Genomic DNA, 16,648 nt, shown 5'->3' with positions numbered 1-16,648 from the left:
GGAAGGTATCACCGTTTGCTTGCCATTCATGCTAGCATTGGTACTGTTCGTCTGATACTTTTTCTCGCGAGTGATAGCCTTCATCAATTTGTCCTAACATAAAAATATGTTCGAAGAGAGTTATAGTTTGTATTGACCTTTGGAGATCACTAGTGTCTTCCTCTCCTTCAGAAATGTTGAAAATCACATCACTTTGTTCCTCTCCTTCTTGGACTGATAATATGTCACAGTCATTAGGGATGTCTAACTGTTCGAACATGGCCACCCGTTTGGAGCTTCTCTTATCATTGGGGCATTCTCTTGCGAAATGCCCTTCTTGGTCACAAAGGTAGCACTTGCATTTTTTATTTTTAATTAAATGCTTTCTTTTTTCAATACAAGTGTGGGTATCATGGGGCTTACCTTTGTATGTTTTACTTTTTCTGATTCCATACCTCTTCTGCCCTTGTCCTTTATAGTATCCTAGTATTGGAGTTTGACTACAAAATAATAAATCTTTAAGAGCTCGTTTGAATGTTGCATCTTTGCGTTCTTGTTCTAAGAACTTGTATGTAAATAATACTCTGGGAATAACACCTATTGTTAGGCCGGAATACTTTTCTTTGAAGGATGCTTTGATTCTATTTCCTAGATCACCCGACATCTTGAACCAGATTTTTTCTGATAATTCTAGTCCAGTATAGAGTCTTCCCATCTTAGAAGGTAGTCATATATAGTCATTCATATACTGCACAATATTTTTAACATTATCGTAGGATAATTTCTCTAAGATGTGATATGCCTCATCTTGTATTGCAGTAGATCCCTGGTAGGATCTTCTGAGAAAAATACCCTTCGCATTTGGGAGATAATATTTTGAGTACCTCTCCTTCCGTCGGCAGCTTGGATGAGGGCTTCGTATTCAGTGGGGTACGTCATTCTCCATTGAATCCACATGAGTTTTTCTATTTCTCCCAAAAGATTTTCCATATATTAAATTTTTCCATTGGAATCAGTAAAACCTTGAGTGGCTATATGATTGAGAGTAATTGATTCCCATCGAGAAAAAAATGTCATGAAATAAACCCAGTTGTTCTGTTATTACGAAGATGGCTCCTACTTGCTGCTGAGCTGATGGTAGATTCCAAAGTTCATTATTTGAGCCACCTCTTAGCTTGGGATTATCTCGATGAAAAGTGGGTTGGACAGGTTGTGATCTGCCTGGATCCCTTATTGCTGGAGGATAACCAAGTGGTCCCATTGTGGTATCTTGGGGAGGTTGATAAGGTGATACGACCGTACTTGTGGAATACACCTATTGTTGTACTGGTTCTGGCAGTTTTGTAGCTAATAATTGTTTGAGTATTGGATACTCCATCTCATGTCCCACTGCTATTAATTGTTGTGGCTCAGGGGTGGTTGAAAAAGGATTGCTCCATTCTTCTGAAAGATCATCAGCATCATCATCATACTCATCCCAAATTGTTGACTTAGGAGTAGATAGTGTTGCCAAATACTGGATATAAGAGGGATCATCATCCTTATCTATAGGATTTTCTAGGGTAGGGTCTATGGGCTGGAGTACAGTGGCCCCTGGGCTTGAATCTCCTGCATAGTCTAACCCTAGATCCTCCTGTAGATGCCAGATAAGAGTTTCTTCTTCTGCAAATGCAGAGATTATTTGATTTTCTTTTGGTAGAAAAATATCCCAGTTTGGTTTGTGTCTTGTTGAGTGAGGTTCGGGATTGTTTGCTTCTGTTAAAGCGTTTGTTGAACCGAATCCAAATTCCCCCTGGTTGTTGCAGAAAGCCTTGGAACTTCATATATATCCGGATGGATTATTTTTTCAAATATTATTTGTGCAACAGTCATTCCCTGCTGGATAATAACTTGCTAGTCTGAATGGTTAAAGACCATTATTTTGATTTCTCCTCTATAATCAGAATCAATTACACCAGCTCCAACATCTAGGCCAAGTGTCCAAGCTACACTTGAATGAGTTGCTAGGCGGTCATATGTTCTCTAGGGAATTTCCAAGATGAGCCCTGTTGTAATTAGGGCTCTCCCTCTGGGCTCTATGACAGTAGGTCTATCAGCCGCTAAATTGAATCTCGTTGCTCCTGAGGATTTACATTCCGGTATGACTGCATAGTTAGATAAACGATGAACCAAAATAAAAGGATATTCTTCCTTATCATATGGTGTCAGAATTTGGTTGTAGTCATCCTCATATTCAAGGCACACGTCTATGCCTGGATGTTTTTCCATGAGAACTACAATTAGCTCACTATCCTCATTTTCTTGTAGAGAGCTTTCCCTTGTTGCAGCATAGTTAGAAAAACTTATAGATTTACGTCCGTCCATAAGATTACGGCTATGTACCTCTCGAGGTTGCATCGAAATACATATACGGGTTGGCCTTATAACCCAATCTAAGCTTAATAGAGGTGTGATTGAATAACGCCTTCCTGGTAGGGAACGTACTGCGTGGCTTGTTAGATAATCAACAACGCCCTGTATTTCATATGCAAATCCAACATTTGGGGTGTTGGATAGACGCCCAACCATTCCTCGTGTTATAAGCAGGTTGGCTTCTCCATTTTGCCATTGTTCATATCCTCATGTTAGAATGGAGAGTTGTATATTCCTGTAAAAATAATTAATTGTCATTGTTATATCAGGAATAATATAGACCATTTGACTGCCTCTGGTTAAGTCAACTTCCATGGTTGCTAGGATCGCCTGGTCACCTATCCATCGATTATCTCGAAAGAGAACTAGTGCCAGAACTCCCTCTTCTTGTCGATGAAGTGCTTGTATTCTTACTTGGAGGACTCCGACATGAATATAATTCATCCTTCTTTGCTGCAGTTGGTGGAAGCTTTCCTCCTGGATAAAATTATGGTCTTCTTGATTAGAATCAGTAACCAGTAATGGTTCTTCTGACCTATAAATATAGACCCTATGGTGCTCATCATCTCGTCTTGAACGATAGAGGACTTCTGCAGGTACAATGGAAGCCCTTTCGGCCATTGAAGCTTGAAGTTGGGCTTGAGGGTACAGTTGCTGCTCAAGTGTGTAAACAGGTGAAGTACTTCCTGTTATTCGCCTGCTTATTTACTGTGCCGCTCTGTGGGCATTAAGGAGCCTTCTCTGGTTGTGCCTATACTCCTAAATTTGGTCTTCAAATAGAGGAGTAGTTGTAGTAGATCCTGTTGTTATCTGGCTCCTGTTTGCCATCACTTTTGAAGCTTGGCCTGTTCCTGCTTTAGTAATTTATATGAGTCCTAAAATACGTGGAGTTTTCCTATTGTTTCCTTGGGCTTCTCAGTGTGTCCTAGGGACAAGTGTTGGAGTTTATGAATGAGATCCTCAAGGTGGGTTGAAGAGTGTTTTTGTTTGGATTTTTATAGAATTATTTTCAGATCGGCTTGGATATTGCTCAGGATTTCAGAAGCATGGGCAAGTAGTTGTATTTGAGTTTAATAATAGCTGCTAGTGAAGAGTTGGCACTTTGGTAATCGCTAGGCTTTGCGAAACCAATGGCAGGGGCTTCTATACTCTCGGTTGCTTGGATTGCTTAACGATATGGTTCAGTAATTTTGGTTATGACAAAACTATTCATACGTTTAGTTCCAGAGTAGGTATTCTAACTGAATTCCAATATTACTAAAAAGGGTAGTTCCTCTCCAAGCTAGACTCACACAAGTGTTTGCTTGGTCTTCCCAAGGTAGTTTCCCTATAATGCCAAGGTAAGACTTGTTGTTTTGTCAAAGCTTAGTTTGCATAATACCAACAGTTTAGTAATACGTAATTCAAGAAAAGAAAAAGATAAATCTTGCTAGAGTGGGTTGATATGGTGCTGCGGATCGAGGACAACAAGTATGAAAGAAAAGAGATAAGAACTTACTAGAAAGTTGTAGACTCTTCTTATTTCATACTTTAAAACATTCTTCTTATAGACTTGTATCCTGAGTAAGGCTCAAGGGGTGCTTGAATGCCTTGCAAAAGAACGGAGATCGTCTTATATAGATGAGGGAAAGGCACTCTGAGTGCAAAGAGAGCCCCATCGTCAAGATGCCTTGATCATCAGATAAGATCGAATCCCATGTATACAACACACAACTTGACATAAAGGATAAGATTCCTTACTTTACAGCACACGACTTGACATAAAGGATAAGATTCCTTACTTTCTAGCACACGACTTGATATAAAGTGAAATAATTATAAGTCTTTATTAAAGGTGCTACTGAGCCAGACCTTGAAATTATTCATCCTTCGTACTGCGTCACTAAGTAGATTAGATGTCAGTTCTAACTGGTTGTCCACTTGTCTCGTAATTGGATGCCACCCAGACCACCAATTGGGTCAAATTTGCAGTTTTTCCATTTGCATATGCCACCTCATCCTTCTACACATCCATCTGTCTCCAGAATGATAAAACAATACTCCGAAGGAACTTTGAGATCAGGAAGATTTTTAACAGTTTCCTTTATTTTCTTTACCAAGGACCAATCTTAAAAATTCATCCTTTTATCACCCGTAGGACTGGTCTTTGCATATAATGGTCCTAATAGCCTGCCAAGGTTAGGAATATAATTGCAGGCATAATTTAAAATTCCTAACCAAGATCGCATACCCTTTTTGGTCATAAGATCTTCATCCTGGAATTCTGTTATCTTGGTGATGATATGAGGTTGAAGTTTTATCTTCCTATTTCCCAGTATAGCTCCCATGAATTCAATTTCAGGGACTGCTATCTTCATTTTGGATGGTCTAAGTATCAACCCGTTTTCTCAGCATATGGTTAGCATAATCTTTAGATGTTTGCCATGCTCTGCCTCGTTTCTTGAAAAGACTAAAATATCATCAATGTAAATTGCTATAAATTCTTCAATACCTTGGAAGTAATTATCCATTTTTCTTTGAAAAATGGCTGGTGTATTTTTAAGACCAAATGACATTGCAAGCCATTCAAATAACCCATCAGGTACCCAAAAGGTCGTCCATTCAATTGATTCAAGGTGCATTGCAACCTGATGACCCCCACTTTTTAAATCAAATTTGGAATAAATGGAGTTGGTACTAACCTTTTGTAAGATTGTGTTGATCCCTAGTAAAATATATTGATACTTATTTGTCAAATCATTAAGTCGCTTATAATTGAAGACTATGAGTTCTTTCTATTGGTGCAGCGGGGTCGGCAAGAGGGGCTTGCAAATGAAAATACCCTCCTCAAAAACTTTCAACTCAAAAATATTAGCAACAATAAAATAAGACAGAATAACATAAAAGAAAGAAGACTTAGCGTTTTGACTTGGTTACAACTAAGAAGGTTGTTAATCCAAGGCGGTTGAAAAAGCGCACTAGAAAAGTCTCCTTCTCTGAAGGCGGAGAAGCCTTTTACACACTAGAATCTCAAACAGTAGCTAGGAAGTTGATACAGAATTGAATGATTAGTTTCCTAACTCCAGGGGCCTTTATATAGCTCCTGGAAACTCTATCTCGAGTCTTGAGGGTGCCTACAAAGGGGTTGGGGGCTCCTCCAAGGGGTTTGACCGGATAAAACTCTATCTGATTACAAACGACCACTTTGGCCAGGTCGAAGGCACCTCCAATAACCTTGAAGGCGCCTCGAACATGGTTGAAGGCGCCTTCAAGGCAATGAAGGCACCTCCAAGCCTGCAGTCAGCGCAGGCGCCTTCAGCAGTTCGTTGAAGGCACCTCCAACTAGCATTTCCAACGCCTTTTGACTTGTTTTCTTCTTCCGAGGCTCTGAATGCATGGGTGATTGCGACCAATCGAAATAGGGCTCACCGAACCCAATTTTCGGCCTTCTCCTCGAGTAGGCTTCCAACCTGGCTTCTCGTCCCTCGAACGCCACACACGGCCTTCTCATCCACCGGTGTACTCTTCCGTAGCTCTCTCATCCTTAGGACTCACCAAGCCCGTCGGCTCCCTTCCCGTGCCGTCCTTCTCGCTAGCTGCGTCTTCCGCTCGACTTCCTGCACTCCTAAGCTCCTGCACACTTAGACACAGGGATCAAATAACACACAGGATCTAACCTAACTTGGTTAATCACATCAAAATAACCACGGGGTCCAACAATCTCTCCCTTTTTGATGTGCATCAATCCAAGTTCAAGTTAGAGAAAATAATAGATGAGTAGTAATTTAAAAAAAATACTAAACTAACATTTTAAACAAAAAGGTTGCAATAAAAGAATTTGCAACACTAAGAAAAAGAATTTTTTAATTTTTAACTCTCCCTAAACTAACTCTCCCTAAACTTGTTCCTCTCTCTCCCCCTTTGATCACAGCAAAAAAAAAATGGGGTTATAATTTTCAAGTAGAAGGTTCAAGTTTTTTAAAAAAAAATAAATAAAATTTAAAATAAATCAGTCTCAAAATAATTTCTAAGTTAAAAAAAATTCTAAGTAGAAGAAAATTTTAACTTAGGCAATTTTTAAACAAATATAAATCTTTTGAAAATTTTCTAAGTGAAACTTAGGTAAGACAATTTTCTGAAAAAAAATTTAAACAAAAATTTATAATTTCAAAAGAAATTTTAACTTAGGTAAAAATTTTATGCATGAAACATTTTTGAAGAATTTTTTTTAAATGTTTGAAAAAATTTTTTAAAGCATTATTTAATTCTAATTTTAATGCTTTACCAGAAAGTTAATTAAATATTTTATTTCAATATTTTGGCATCCAGGTCGTGGTGAGACACTAGGCCTTCTTGGTTATTGGAGCAACAACCACTTCCTTAGACAAAGCCTCATAAAGAAATTTTAATGTTTAATTTTCTCGCTGAAAGCTTTAATTAAAAAAAATAGTCTAGAGAAGATTTTGGAACCCAGTAAAGGTTCCTTCCTACTGGATTAATCAAGAACTTAGGGGTTACATAACTTTTGGGAACTTTCCTAAGTTGTCCCTGATGTTTTCTAATGTACCAGTTTGATTTTTCATATAACTTGAGTTTTGATTTTGGAAATTTATTTAAGCATGCATAATCATTTTTTTATTTTTCAATTTCATTTCTCAATTTCTCATTCTCTAATTTTAACTTATCGTACATTTCTAGTGGGCATGCTTTTGCTAAGTTTAACTTCAACTCATTATTCTCCTTTTCTAATTTAACTAAGTCTTTAGTGAGAACTTTTATGAATTGAAAGGACTGCTTGAGAGTCAGATTAAGTACCTCACTTACCTCTATATCTGATGCTCCCCCTTCATCACATCTTTCTTCTTCTAATGATCCTTCCCCTTTATCTATGCTCATCTCCGAGCTGGTTTCTTCGAAAAGATGGTTGGCCATCAGTGCTAATCCCGAGAATGCTTTGACTTCTGATTCCGAGGATAGTGATTCATCTCATGTAGCCTTCAGACTCTTGTGCTTCGAGGACATTGGCCTTTTGTTACTTCTCCTTGTCCCTTTTCTTTAGTTTCGGGCAGTCGTCCTTGATGTGTCCTTCTTCGTTGCAATTGTAGCATCGGATCGTCCTTTTGTTGCGTTGTTGTTTCCTTGACTGCGATCTAAATTTATTAGTTTTAATAAATTTATTTAACTTCCTTACCAATAGCGCCACTTCAATTTCATCGATCGACGCTTCAGAGTCGGGATCATCCTTTTCGGCTTGTAGGGTAATATTGAGATTTGGCTTCTCTACTTGTTTAGGCTCTGCAATTCGAAACTCGTGAAGTTCAAATGTAGAAAATAGATTTTCTAAAGTACTTACCTCAAAGTCCTTAGAGATGTAGTATGCATCTACTAAGGGCGCCCATTCTGGAGACCTTGGGAAGGCGTTGAGTGCGTACCGGATCGAGTCTCGGTATGTTACCAATTCTCTGAGGTTGTTCAATTGTGTTATCAGCTCCTTAATTCTCACTTGAAGTTGCGCTACCTTTTCGCCGTTATTCATCCGGAGATTAGTCAGCTGAGTCTGGAGGATGTCGCGCCTTGCTAACTTCGCTTATGATGTGCCTTCGTGGAGCTCTAGGATTTTTTCCCAGAGGTCTTTGGCAGAGTCGTAGCTTCCGATCCGACTTACCTCCTGGGGCGGCAAAACGCTGAGCAGGTGAAATTTCGCCTTTCCATTGGCCACGAAATCAGCTTGCTCCTTTTTTGTCCATTGGTACTCCTCTTTATCTTTTGGGGCTGAAAAACCAAATTTCATTGTCAATAAAATATCGAAATCCGTTTTAAAAAATACCTCCATTCTTCGCTTCCCTGTAGCGAAGTCTCCGTCGAATTTCAGGGGATGAATGCTTGTTCCGGCCATCGTCTTGATCCTTGTTGCTTCAGATGACGGTTAGTCCTTCTGAGGCTGTCGGGTTGTGATACCACTTGTTGGTGCAGCGGGACCGATAAAAGGGGAGGGGTGAATTGCCTGCAAATGAAAATACCCTCCTCAAAAACTTTCAACTCAAAAATAATAGCAACAATAAAATAAGACAAAATAACAGAAAAGAAAGAAGACTCAGCCTTTTGACTAGGTTACAACCAAGAAGGTTGTTAATCCAAGGCGGTTGAAAAAGGGCTCTAGAAAAGTCTCCTTCTCTGAAGGCAGAGAAGAATTTTACACTTGAAGCTCAAACAGTTGCTAGGAAGTTGAAACAGAATTGAATGATTACTTTCCTAGCTCCAGGGACCTTTATATAGCTCCTGGAAACTCTATCTCGAGTCTTGAGGGTGCATCCAAAGGGATTGAGGGTGCCTCCAAGGGGTTTGACCGGATAAAACTCTATCCGATTACAAACGACCACTTTGGCCAAGTTGAAGGTGCCTCCAATGGCCTTAAAGGCACCTCGGGCATGGTTGAAGGTGCCTTCAAGGCAATGAAGGCGCCTCCAAGCCTGCAGTCAGCGCAGGCGCCTTCAGCAGTTCGTTGAAGGCGCCTCCAGCTAGCGTTTCCAGCTCCTTTTGACTTGTTTTCTTCTTCCGAGGCTCCGAATGCATGGGTGATGGCGGTCAACTGAAATAAGGCTCATCCGAACCCAATTTCTGGTAGGGATGGCAATGAGTCGGGTTCGGGTCGGATTCTATATCCTCCGTCCCCATACCCATCGGGTATAGGATCTCCGATGGATATACCCATACCCATTAAATGATCGAATATCTTCTATAGTTATAATTTTTCTTCTTTCTATCCAACTATTATCATTCAACAAAAATATATTAAAATTAACAACCTATTAAAATATATATATATATATATATAATTAAAAAAATAGATTAAACATCTATATAGTCTCCTCATAATATCAACAAAAATAGTAAGTTGATTTTAGAAAAAGGAAATTTTATTTAATATATGTATATATATTATTTAATCGGGTATTCGGGTCGAGTATCGGGTATTGATAGTCCCTCCATACCCTCCTCCATTCGGGTCGGATGTTGGATCCTCCATCGGGTTCAGGTGAAATTGTCATCCCTAATTTCTAGCTTTCTCCTCGAGCAGGCTTCCAACCCGACTTCTCATCTCTCGAATGTCATGTATGTTCTTCTCGTCCATCGGTGTACTCTTCCGCAGCTCTCTCATCCTTCGGACGCACCGAGCCCGTCGGCTCCCTTCCCGTGCCGTCCTTCTCGCTAGCTGCGTCTTCCGCTCGACTTCTTGTGCTCCTAAGCTCCTACACACTTAGACACAGGGATCAAATAACACACAGGACCTAACCTAACTTAGTTGATCACATCAAAATAACCACGGGGTCCAACACTTTCCCCTTTATTTCTTTACCAGTATCTGGATCAACGATGGTTCCTGAATTTACAATAATTGCAGTCGTTCGATGGCGACTTTTGTTGGGCTGAATAATCTTTAACTTTAGTAATGCATCAATATGCCTAGTAAATGTCGTCTTCTGATTAGGAGTTAGGTGCTTGATTGGCCTGTATTTTATAATAAAATCTGGATTATTGATATCCAGATAACAAAGAATTTTATTTTTTAACCAATGTTGTAGAGGATCGTCTCCAATAAAGCCTTGTTCTCGTAACTCCTTTAATAATGGGCCAAACTGTTTTGAAAAAAGCCTGTGAGGACTTTCTAGTAGTATAAGAGACAATTTCTTTAATTTGCAGGTATTATTCTTCCTCAAGATCAAGCTCACTTATAGCAACTGTGGCGTCTGCTGTAGGAAGAGTATTTATAATAGTCAGATTTTTGTAAAATGTAACAATATTACCTTTGATTCTGACCCCTCCATTCATTGCTCTAATGAAATTGCAACCAAAAATCATTTGTATTTTGTCACCAAGAACCATTGGAAAACTGTACTTATAAGGAATACGGAAATTATTATCTCTGATTGTCATTCTTCCATGCCTCATTTTTATTTTGTTGCCTGCTAAGAATTGATACCACTAAAATGAACGATGAAGGTATTTTCTTCAAGTGCTTCTTTAGGTATTGAATTCTGATCAACACAACAGGTGGTTGCACCAATGTCTAATATGACCTTTAATGAAAATTTAGGAATACTTGGGATATCCATTTCGACTCGTAAATTATAAAGCATGTTCTTTACAAGTCTTGGGCCTTTCCTTCATGAATTGTAGATATATCTTTTGTAGTTTCATAATATAACATGTAGGTTGTCTCTTCTTCTATCTCCATATTTAGTTCTTCATAATCTATTTGTAACCCTTTCAATAGAAGTTGTTCATGGAGGCATTTATAATAAGAAACTTTCTTCTGAAGTCTTACAATTTCTAAATCACACCAAGAGATATATTTCTGCTGTTCTTGCAATAATTTGTTAGGAAAAAAAGTACGGGTGAAGCAGGTAGTATTGGTACCTATTTTGCCGAAGTAGTAAGGCCCGCATAAGTTGCAAGATGTTACCAAACACTTAGGGCAATGTATTCTAACCCTTTTTAATATTTCCCTTTTACACTCAGTACACCTTATTGGTTGTGGAGAGAAGGTATCACTGTTTGCTTGCCATTCATGCTGGCATTGGTATTGTTCGTCTGATACTTTTACTCGAGGACGATAGCCTCCATCAATTTGTTCTAACATAAAAATATGTTCGGAGAGAGTTAAAGTTTGTATTGACCTTTGAAGATCACTAGTGTTTTCCTCTCCTTCAAAAATGCTGAAAATCGCGTCACTTTATTCCTCTCCTTCTTGAAATGATAATATATCACAGCCATTAGGGATGTCTAATTGTTCGAACATGGCCACTCGTTTGGAGCTTCTCTTATCATTGGAGCATTTTCTTGTGAAATGTCCTTTTCCGATGAATCAAATTATAAATTTGGATATTGTTATTGTTATTGTTATTCTCGTTGGTCCTCAGTATAAGAAAATATCAAAAATGTTTGAAACATTTAATTATTTTTATTAAAAATAAAGACACGAAAATGGATAAATTTTATTTATATTTTTTTTCTTAACTATCACTTGATTTAGATGGTTTATAGTATGAAAAAAGTGCGGAAGGAGCTTAATTTTTTTCACTGTTTTTTTAAAATATAATTAATCTCTTTTTCACTATATATATTTTGTGCTAAAACAGATTTGAGTATATTTATTTATTTATTTATTTTCTTACAGATACAATATCGTTAAAGCTTGCCACAGATCGATTTATTTATTCTCATCAACTTCCATGAATACAATGAAATATCCGTGAACCCACATTAAACAAAATGAAATCAGTCGTCCTATAAATATAATCACACTTGCAAAAAAACCTCAAAAAGTAAGAAACTACAGCGTGTCAACTTGCTTGACAAATGCTTCACTGCCACGGCCGCATCGTCGCCGGCGGTCACCGCCTCATTAGCACGCAGGCAGATCTTTCGGCGGCGGTAGAATGGACTGCTCCGGCCCTTCGCCGTCGTCCACAATGAACGCCATCTTGAGCCCCCACGTCATGTGCACCTCGAAGTGGCAATGCATGAACCAAACTCCTGCAAATTAATTAATCCATCAGATTCTTTCCATTCATGATCCATGAAGGGTCTCTAAAATTACCAGGATTATCCGCTCTGAATCTGATGGCCGTCCACCCGCCGGAGGGAACAGAGACCGTGTTACGCTCCACCGGGTCGACTAGGTTGAACCCTGCTGGGGAGGTTTTGGGGTCGTAGTTGCCGGAGCCCTTTCCGATGACGAAAAAATTGTAGCCGTGGAGGTGCAGTGGGTGGCTCTCCGGCCCGATGATCCCGGTGTCCTGCAGCACCAGCCCCACCGTCGCGTTGTACGGCAGCCGGTACAGCCTCGTCCCCTGCTCTGTGGCCACGTTCCTCGGCCCGCTCCCGGTGTAGTTGAACGCTACCGGAGGCCGGCCGGGGAAGTCGTCAGTGAAGACCCCGCTGAGGTTGTAGTAGTGCGCCTGCAGAAGCGCCGTCGTCGGCATCACGAACGTCACGTTGTTGACGCCCGCCACCACTCTACTCCCGTTGATGCAGTTGGCGCAGGGGTTCGCCCCCAGCCCCACCGTGAACAGCAGCGACCTGTCGACGGTGGCCGGTACACGGGCGGGGTACGCCTGTGAGTTGAGACTGCGGAGCGCGTCGGAAAAGGCGGCCGCCACATGGGTGGCGTTCATCGGCGGCGGGTTGGTGGTGGTGAGCGCACTGGCAGCTGCGGGGGCAGCGGAGGAGGAGACGATATCGGCATAGTGGAGGGTAGCGGTGGCAGTGCGGTTATCAACGGCGACAAGGGGGGAATCAGCGAAGGGGGAAGCCGTGAGGAGGTACCGCCCGCCAGCGGTCTTGTCGGCGTTGAGGAGGACGTTGGTGGTCTGGCCAGGGGCAAGGAGGATAGTGTCAATGGAAAACGGCTTGGTGTAGGCTGCGTCGACCTCCACGACGGTCATCCGGTGACCGGCGACCTTGAAGAAGAGGTCCTCGTTGAGCGCGGCGTTGATGACGCGGAGCAAGTACTTCTTCCCTTTCTCCACCGCCAACGTGAACCCGTCTATATTCATTAATTAATTATTATATCTAATTAATCCATTAATTAATTACATATTATTATTATTATTTAAGGACTAATTACCGAGAGAGGAGGAGGAGCACGTGGAGAGAGCTCCGGCGTGGCCATTGATGACGTGGGCATCCGACACATTGGGAGGCCGACCGGCCTTCATAGCCTCTCTTATTACAGCTTCAGGGTCGGATTTCCACCATTCCGCTGAATTATTTTTTAAAAAAATAAAAAATAATATAAAGAAACAATTAAATAAATACATTTTATATGTAAAAGGAAAATTAATATAATTAGTTGCATAGAATTAATAACCTAATACGATGACGTGTTCTTGGTGGGGTTGAGTGAACGGGTACGGCACGCCGAGCTTGGGGAGGATGACGAGGGCGCCGTGGACCGTTGACCGCATCCAGGTGATGTGAGCGTGCCACAGTAGCGTGCCGCGCTGGCCGGTGAGCGTGAAATTGTACACGTAGCTTCGGCCGGGCTGGATCGGGCACTGGGTCACGTAGGCCGGACCATCAGCCCAGCCGGTCCGCAGCTGCCGGACGCCATGCCAATGGATGGTCACGTCGTGACCGATGTGGTTCACGACCTTGACAAGCACGGTGTCATCCTCGCGCGCGTAGAGAGTCGGACCGGGGAATTGGCCGTTCACCGTCACGATTGGCTTGGTCGAGCAGAGTCGGGTCACGTTTCGCATCACCACCTGCAGGAAAAGCAAAGCCCACAAGAAAGTCAATTGGGCTGACTATGGTCCACATATTTACCAACTCATAAACCAAATACTTACGTTGAACTTGTAATGCCGAGTCAGTCCTTCCGAGTAAATAGCCAGAGAGCTAAAGACAAACAGGAAAGTCCAGAAAGAGGAACTCATTCTTCTCTTTCTCTTTCCTCTTTCTCTTTCTCCTTCTCTTGTTTGCATGGAATGGGTGGCCAACGGAAGCTAATAAATGGATGAGAATTGCAGCAGCTGCGGAGTCACTGTAAGTATTAGGTAGAGCGAAACCTTGAGCATGAAGGTTTTGGTAGAAGAACTGCACCATTACAGCTGCATTACTTGGATGCCACACAAACTGCATATCGCTGTTTACATGTACCAACAACATTCTGAGTGCCAGACTATTTTAATCTCATCCTTCTTTCTGAAACAATCATATATTTACTCCACAAAAGGGACACCCTAAAATGTTTATATAATCAGTGCAGGTTAACGAGCATTTATTATCTCAGAATACTTTTAGCAGAAACAGGAAGGTTAAGGCTGTCTGTCGATCGATTCTCATTATCAAGGGTGTGTTTTCGTCAAATTTCAATCATCAGAGGATGCTACTAACTGATCATTTACTTTTGTTTATTGATACGGGTGGCAATGGAGGGGCCCAAGAGGAAAGGATTAGAAAAGTAAAGGTCATATAGCTGTCAAAAGTCAAGAGTACGTGGCGGTCAATAGTCAGGATGATTCAGCAGTCAATGGTCAGGTTGGCTAGGCAGTCAAAGGCAAGCATGTGGGGTAGTCAGAGGCCAGGCGGACTTGTTGATCAAGGAGGCAAAGTAGTCGAAAGACAAGGGGAGACGACAGGCGGAACACTGGGTATAGGTCGGGAGCGGCAGAGCTATGTAGAGACAGCCCGATCTACGGGCTTACGGTCAAGGGCCAGCAAGTACTCAGGGGTCAGGAGCGGCAGAGCTATGTAGAGACAGCCCGATCTACAGGCTTACGGTCAAGGGCCAGCAAGTACTCAGAGGTCAAGAGCGGCAGAGCTATGTAAAGACAGCCCGATCTACAGGTCTGCAATTTGAAGGCCCGAAAGCGCAAGAAACAATCATAAATCGGAAGCGATGGGGCTGGGTACAGACGGCTCGGTCTGCAGGTCTGCGACTCGAAGGCCCGGAAGCGCAAGCCACAAGTCATAGGTCAGAAGCGACAGGGCTGCGTAGGGTCGGCCCGACTAACAAGTAGCGCTTAGAGGCGAGATCTGGTCGAGGGGTGCGAGGTAGATGCCGATCGCGATAAATAGGATGAGCCAAGCTGTGCAGGAATGGAAGGATCACAATTGTCCGTCAAGGTTAATCATCACATACCAGTGAGATGTGCGAAGGCAGAGGTTTCTAAAGGAGAAGATGCTCTCATGACCAATAGCGGCCTGACAGGTGTCCCTCACTACAAGACAAAGCCCATGTGTAAAGGCGGAGTTTCCTAAACAGGAAGATGCCTTCAACGACCAATAGCAGCACGACAGGTGTCCAGGACTACACGACAAAGTCCAGCGTCTAACGTTTTCTGACAGGAGGGCAGGTTCTGGAAGCGAGGCGGGTGCATAAAAAGGAGATTCCTCGTACGCGGGTACGCGCACTCTCGTCATTTTTTCCTTTCACAACTTTTCATTTTCGACTCTCTCTGTTTCTTCTGGGGGAAAAGGGACCTGACTTGAGCGTCGGAGGGCCTGATCCGGGGACTTTTTCCCTGGGTTCTGGTCTCTAACGTGAGGAGGGGGATTGTCTGAGTGTGCGCAGGGTCCTGCAGCAGCGTCAGCCACCCGTGGGAGCCGGATCACCTACGAATTTCCGTCAACAACCAGGCCACCGCGACCAGCCTCCGTCCGACTCAGCCTTCGGACGGGATCAAATTTGGCGCCGTCTGTGGGAAACACAATAGCCTGATCCGAAGCGTGAAGATGGAGGACTCTGGCCGAAGTTCCAGCAGGAGGATTAATGTCACCATGACTGCGGGGGAGTACGAGCTCTTCAAGGAGGTCAGGAAGCAAGCCGCCTCTGAGAAACAAGGAACGGTTTCACGACCTCGCTTGGCGCCCAAAGCATCTAAAGAACCAGCTCCTGCCTCCGACAGGGGCTCAAAGAGGAAGCAGCAGGAAGAACTCCCTCGTACCTCATTCCGAGAGCCTCGCCGCAATTATCATCAGCCTGGACCATGCGAGCATAGTCCGAAGAAAGAAGAGCCACAGGCGTCGGTGGCAGAGAGCTCTCTACATCCACCCCGGGATGCAGGGAAGGGAAAAGCTATAGCCTCTGCCAGAGATCTGCCTGAAGATCCGGACGACAAGGTACCTTTCTCGGCTCAGATCCTGAGGGAAAGCCTGCCTAGGGGTTACCGAGCCCCGAACATTGGAGAATACGATGGGAGCAAGGATCCGGAAGAGCACCTGCGGAAGTTCAAGAACGCGGCTATCTTGTATCAATACAGCGATGCTGTCAAATGTCGAGTATTCCTACACACCCTGTCCGGGTCGGCGCAGAAGTGGTTCGATGGGTTGCCCCCAGAGTCCATCAATCGCTTCATGGATTTCAAAACGGCCTTCCTACTCCGTTTCGCCAGTAGCCGTAAGTATCAAAAAACCGACCACTGTCTTTTTGCTCTCAAGCAGGATTCGACCGAGCCCTTGCGAAGCTACATCAACTGGTTCAGTCAGGTGGCCAATGACGTCCCCTCCGCCACCTCAGAAATTTTGATGAGCGCCTTCTCCCACGGATTGCGAGAAGGGGAGTTCTTTAGGGATCTCATCAAGAACCCCGCCCGGAGTTTTGATGATATGGTGGAGAAAGCTTCTTGCTACATCAAGGTGGAGGAAGCTCAGGCCGCTAGGCGGAAGGCTGAAAAGATGGTGACTCCTGGCAACCGACCTGAAAGGAGAACACCACAGCCAGCTCAGCCCTTCTAGCGCGTTCAACCCAGGCCTACCCCTCAGCCCGCTC

General features: G+C 42.8%; 1 protein-coding gene across 1 annotated transcript; it reads right to left on the bottom strand.

The window, feature by feature from the left end:
- Positions 1–11,573: 11,573 nt before the first annotated feature.
- Positions 11,574–13,878, bottom strand: LOC122006764 (laccase-22-like). Its single transcript, XM_042562379.1, has 5 exons — positions 13,725–13,878; positions 13,244–13,640; positions 13,001–13,135; positions 11,972–12,919; positions 11,574–11,907 (listed from the first exon to the last, which is right to left on the bottom strand). Exons 1-5 carry the CDS (start codon positions 13,857–13,859, stop codon positions 11,777–11,779), a joined length of 1,746 nt encoding a protein of 581 aa, XP_042418313.1. The 5' UTR covers positions 13,860–13,878; the 3' UTR covers positions 11,574–11,776.
- Positions 13,879–16,648: the final 2,770 nt, after the last annotated feature.

This window comes from Zingiber officinale, chromosome 7B (genome assembly GCF_018446385.1).
Source record: "Zingiber officinale cultivar Zhangliang chromosome 7B, Zo_v1.1, whole genome shotgun sequence".
Lineage (NCBI taxonomy): Eukaryota > Viridiplantae > Streptophyta > Magnoliopsida > Zingiberales > Zingiberaceae > Zingiber > Zingiber officinale.
This window is presented reverse-complemented; position numbering and strand designations above follow the sequence as displayed.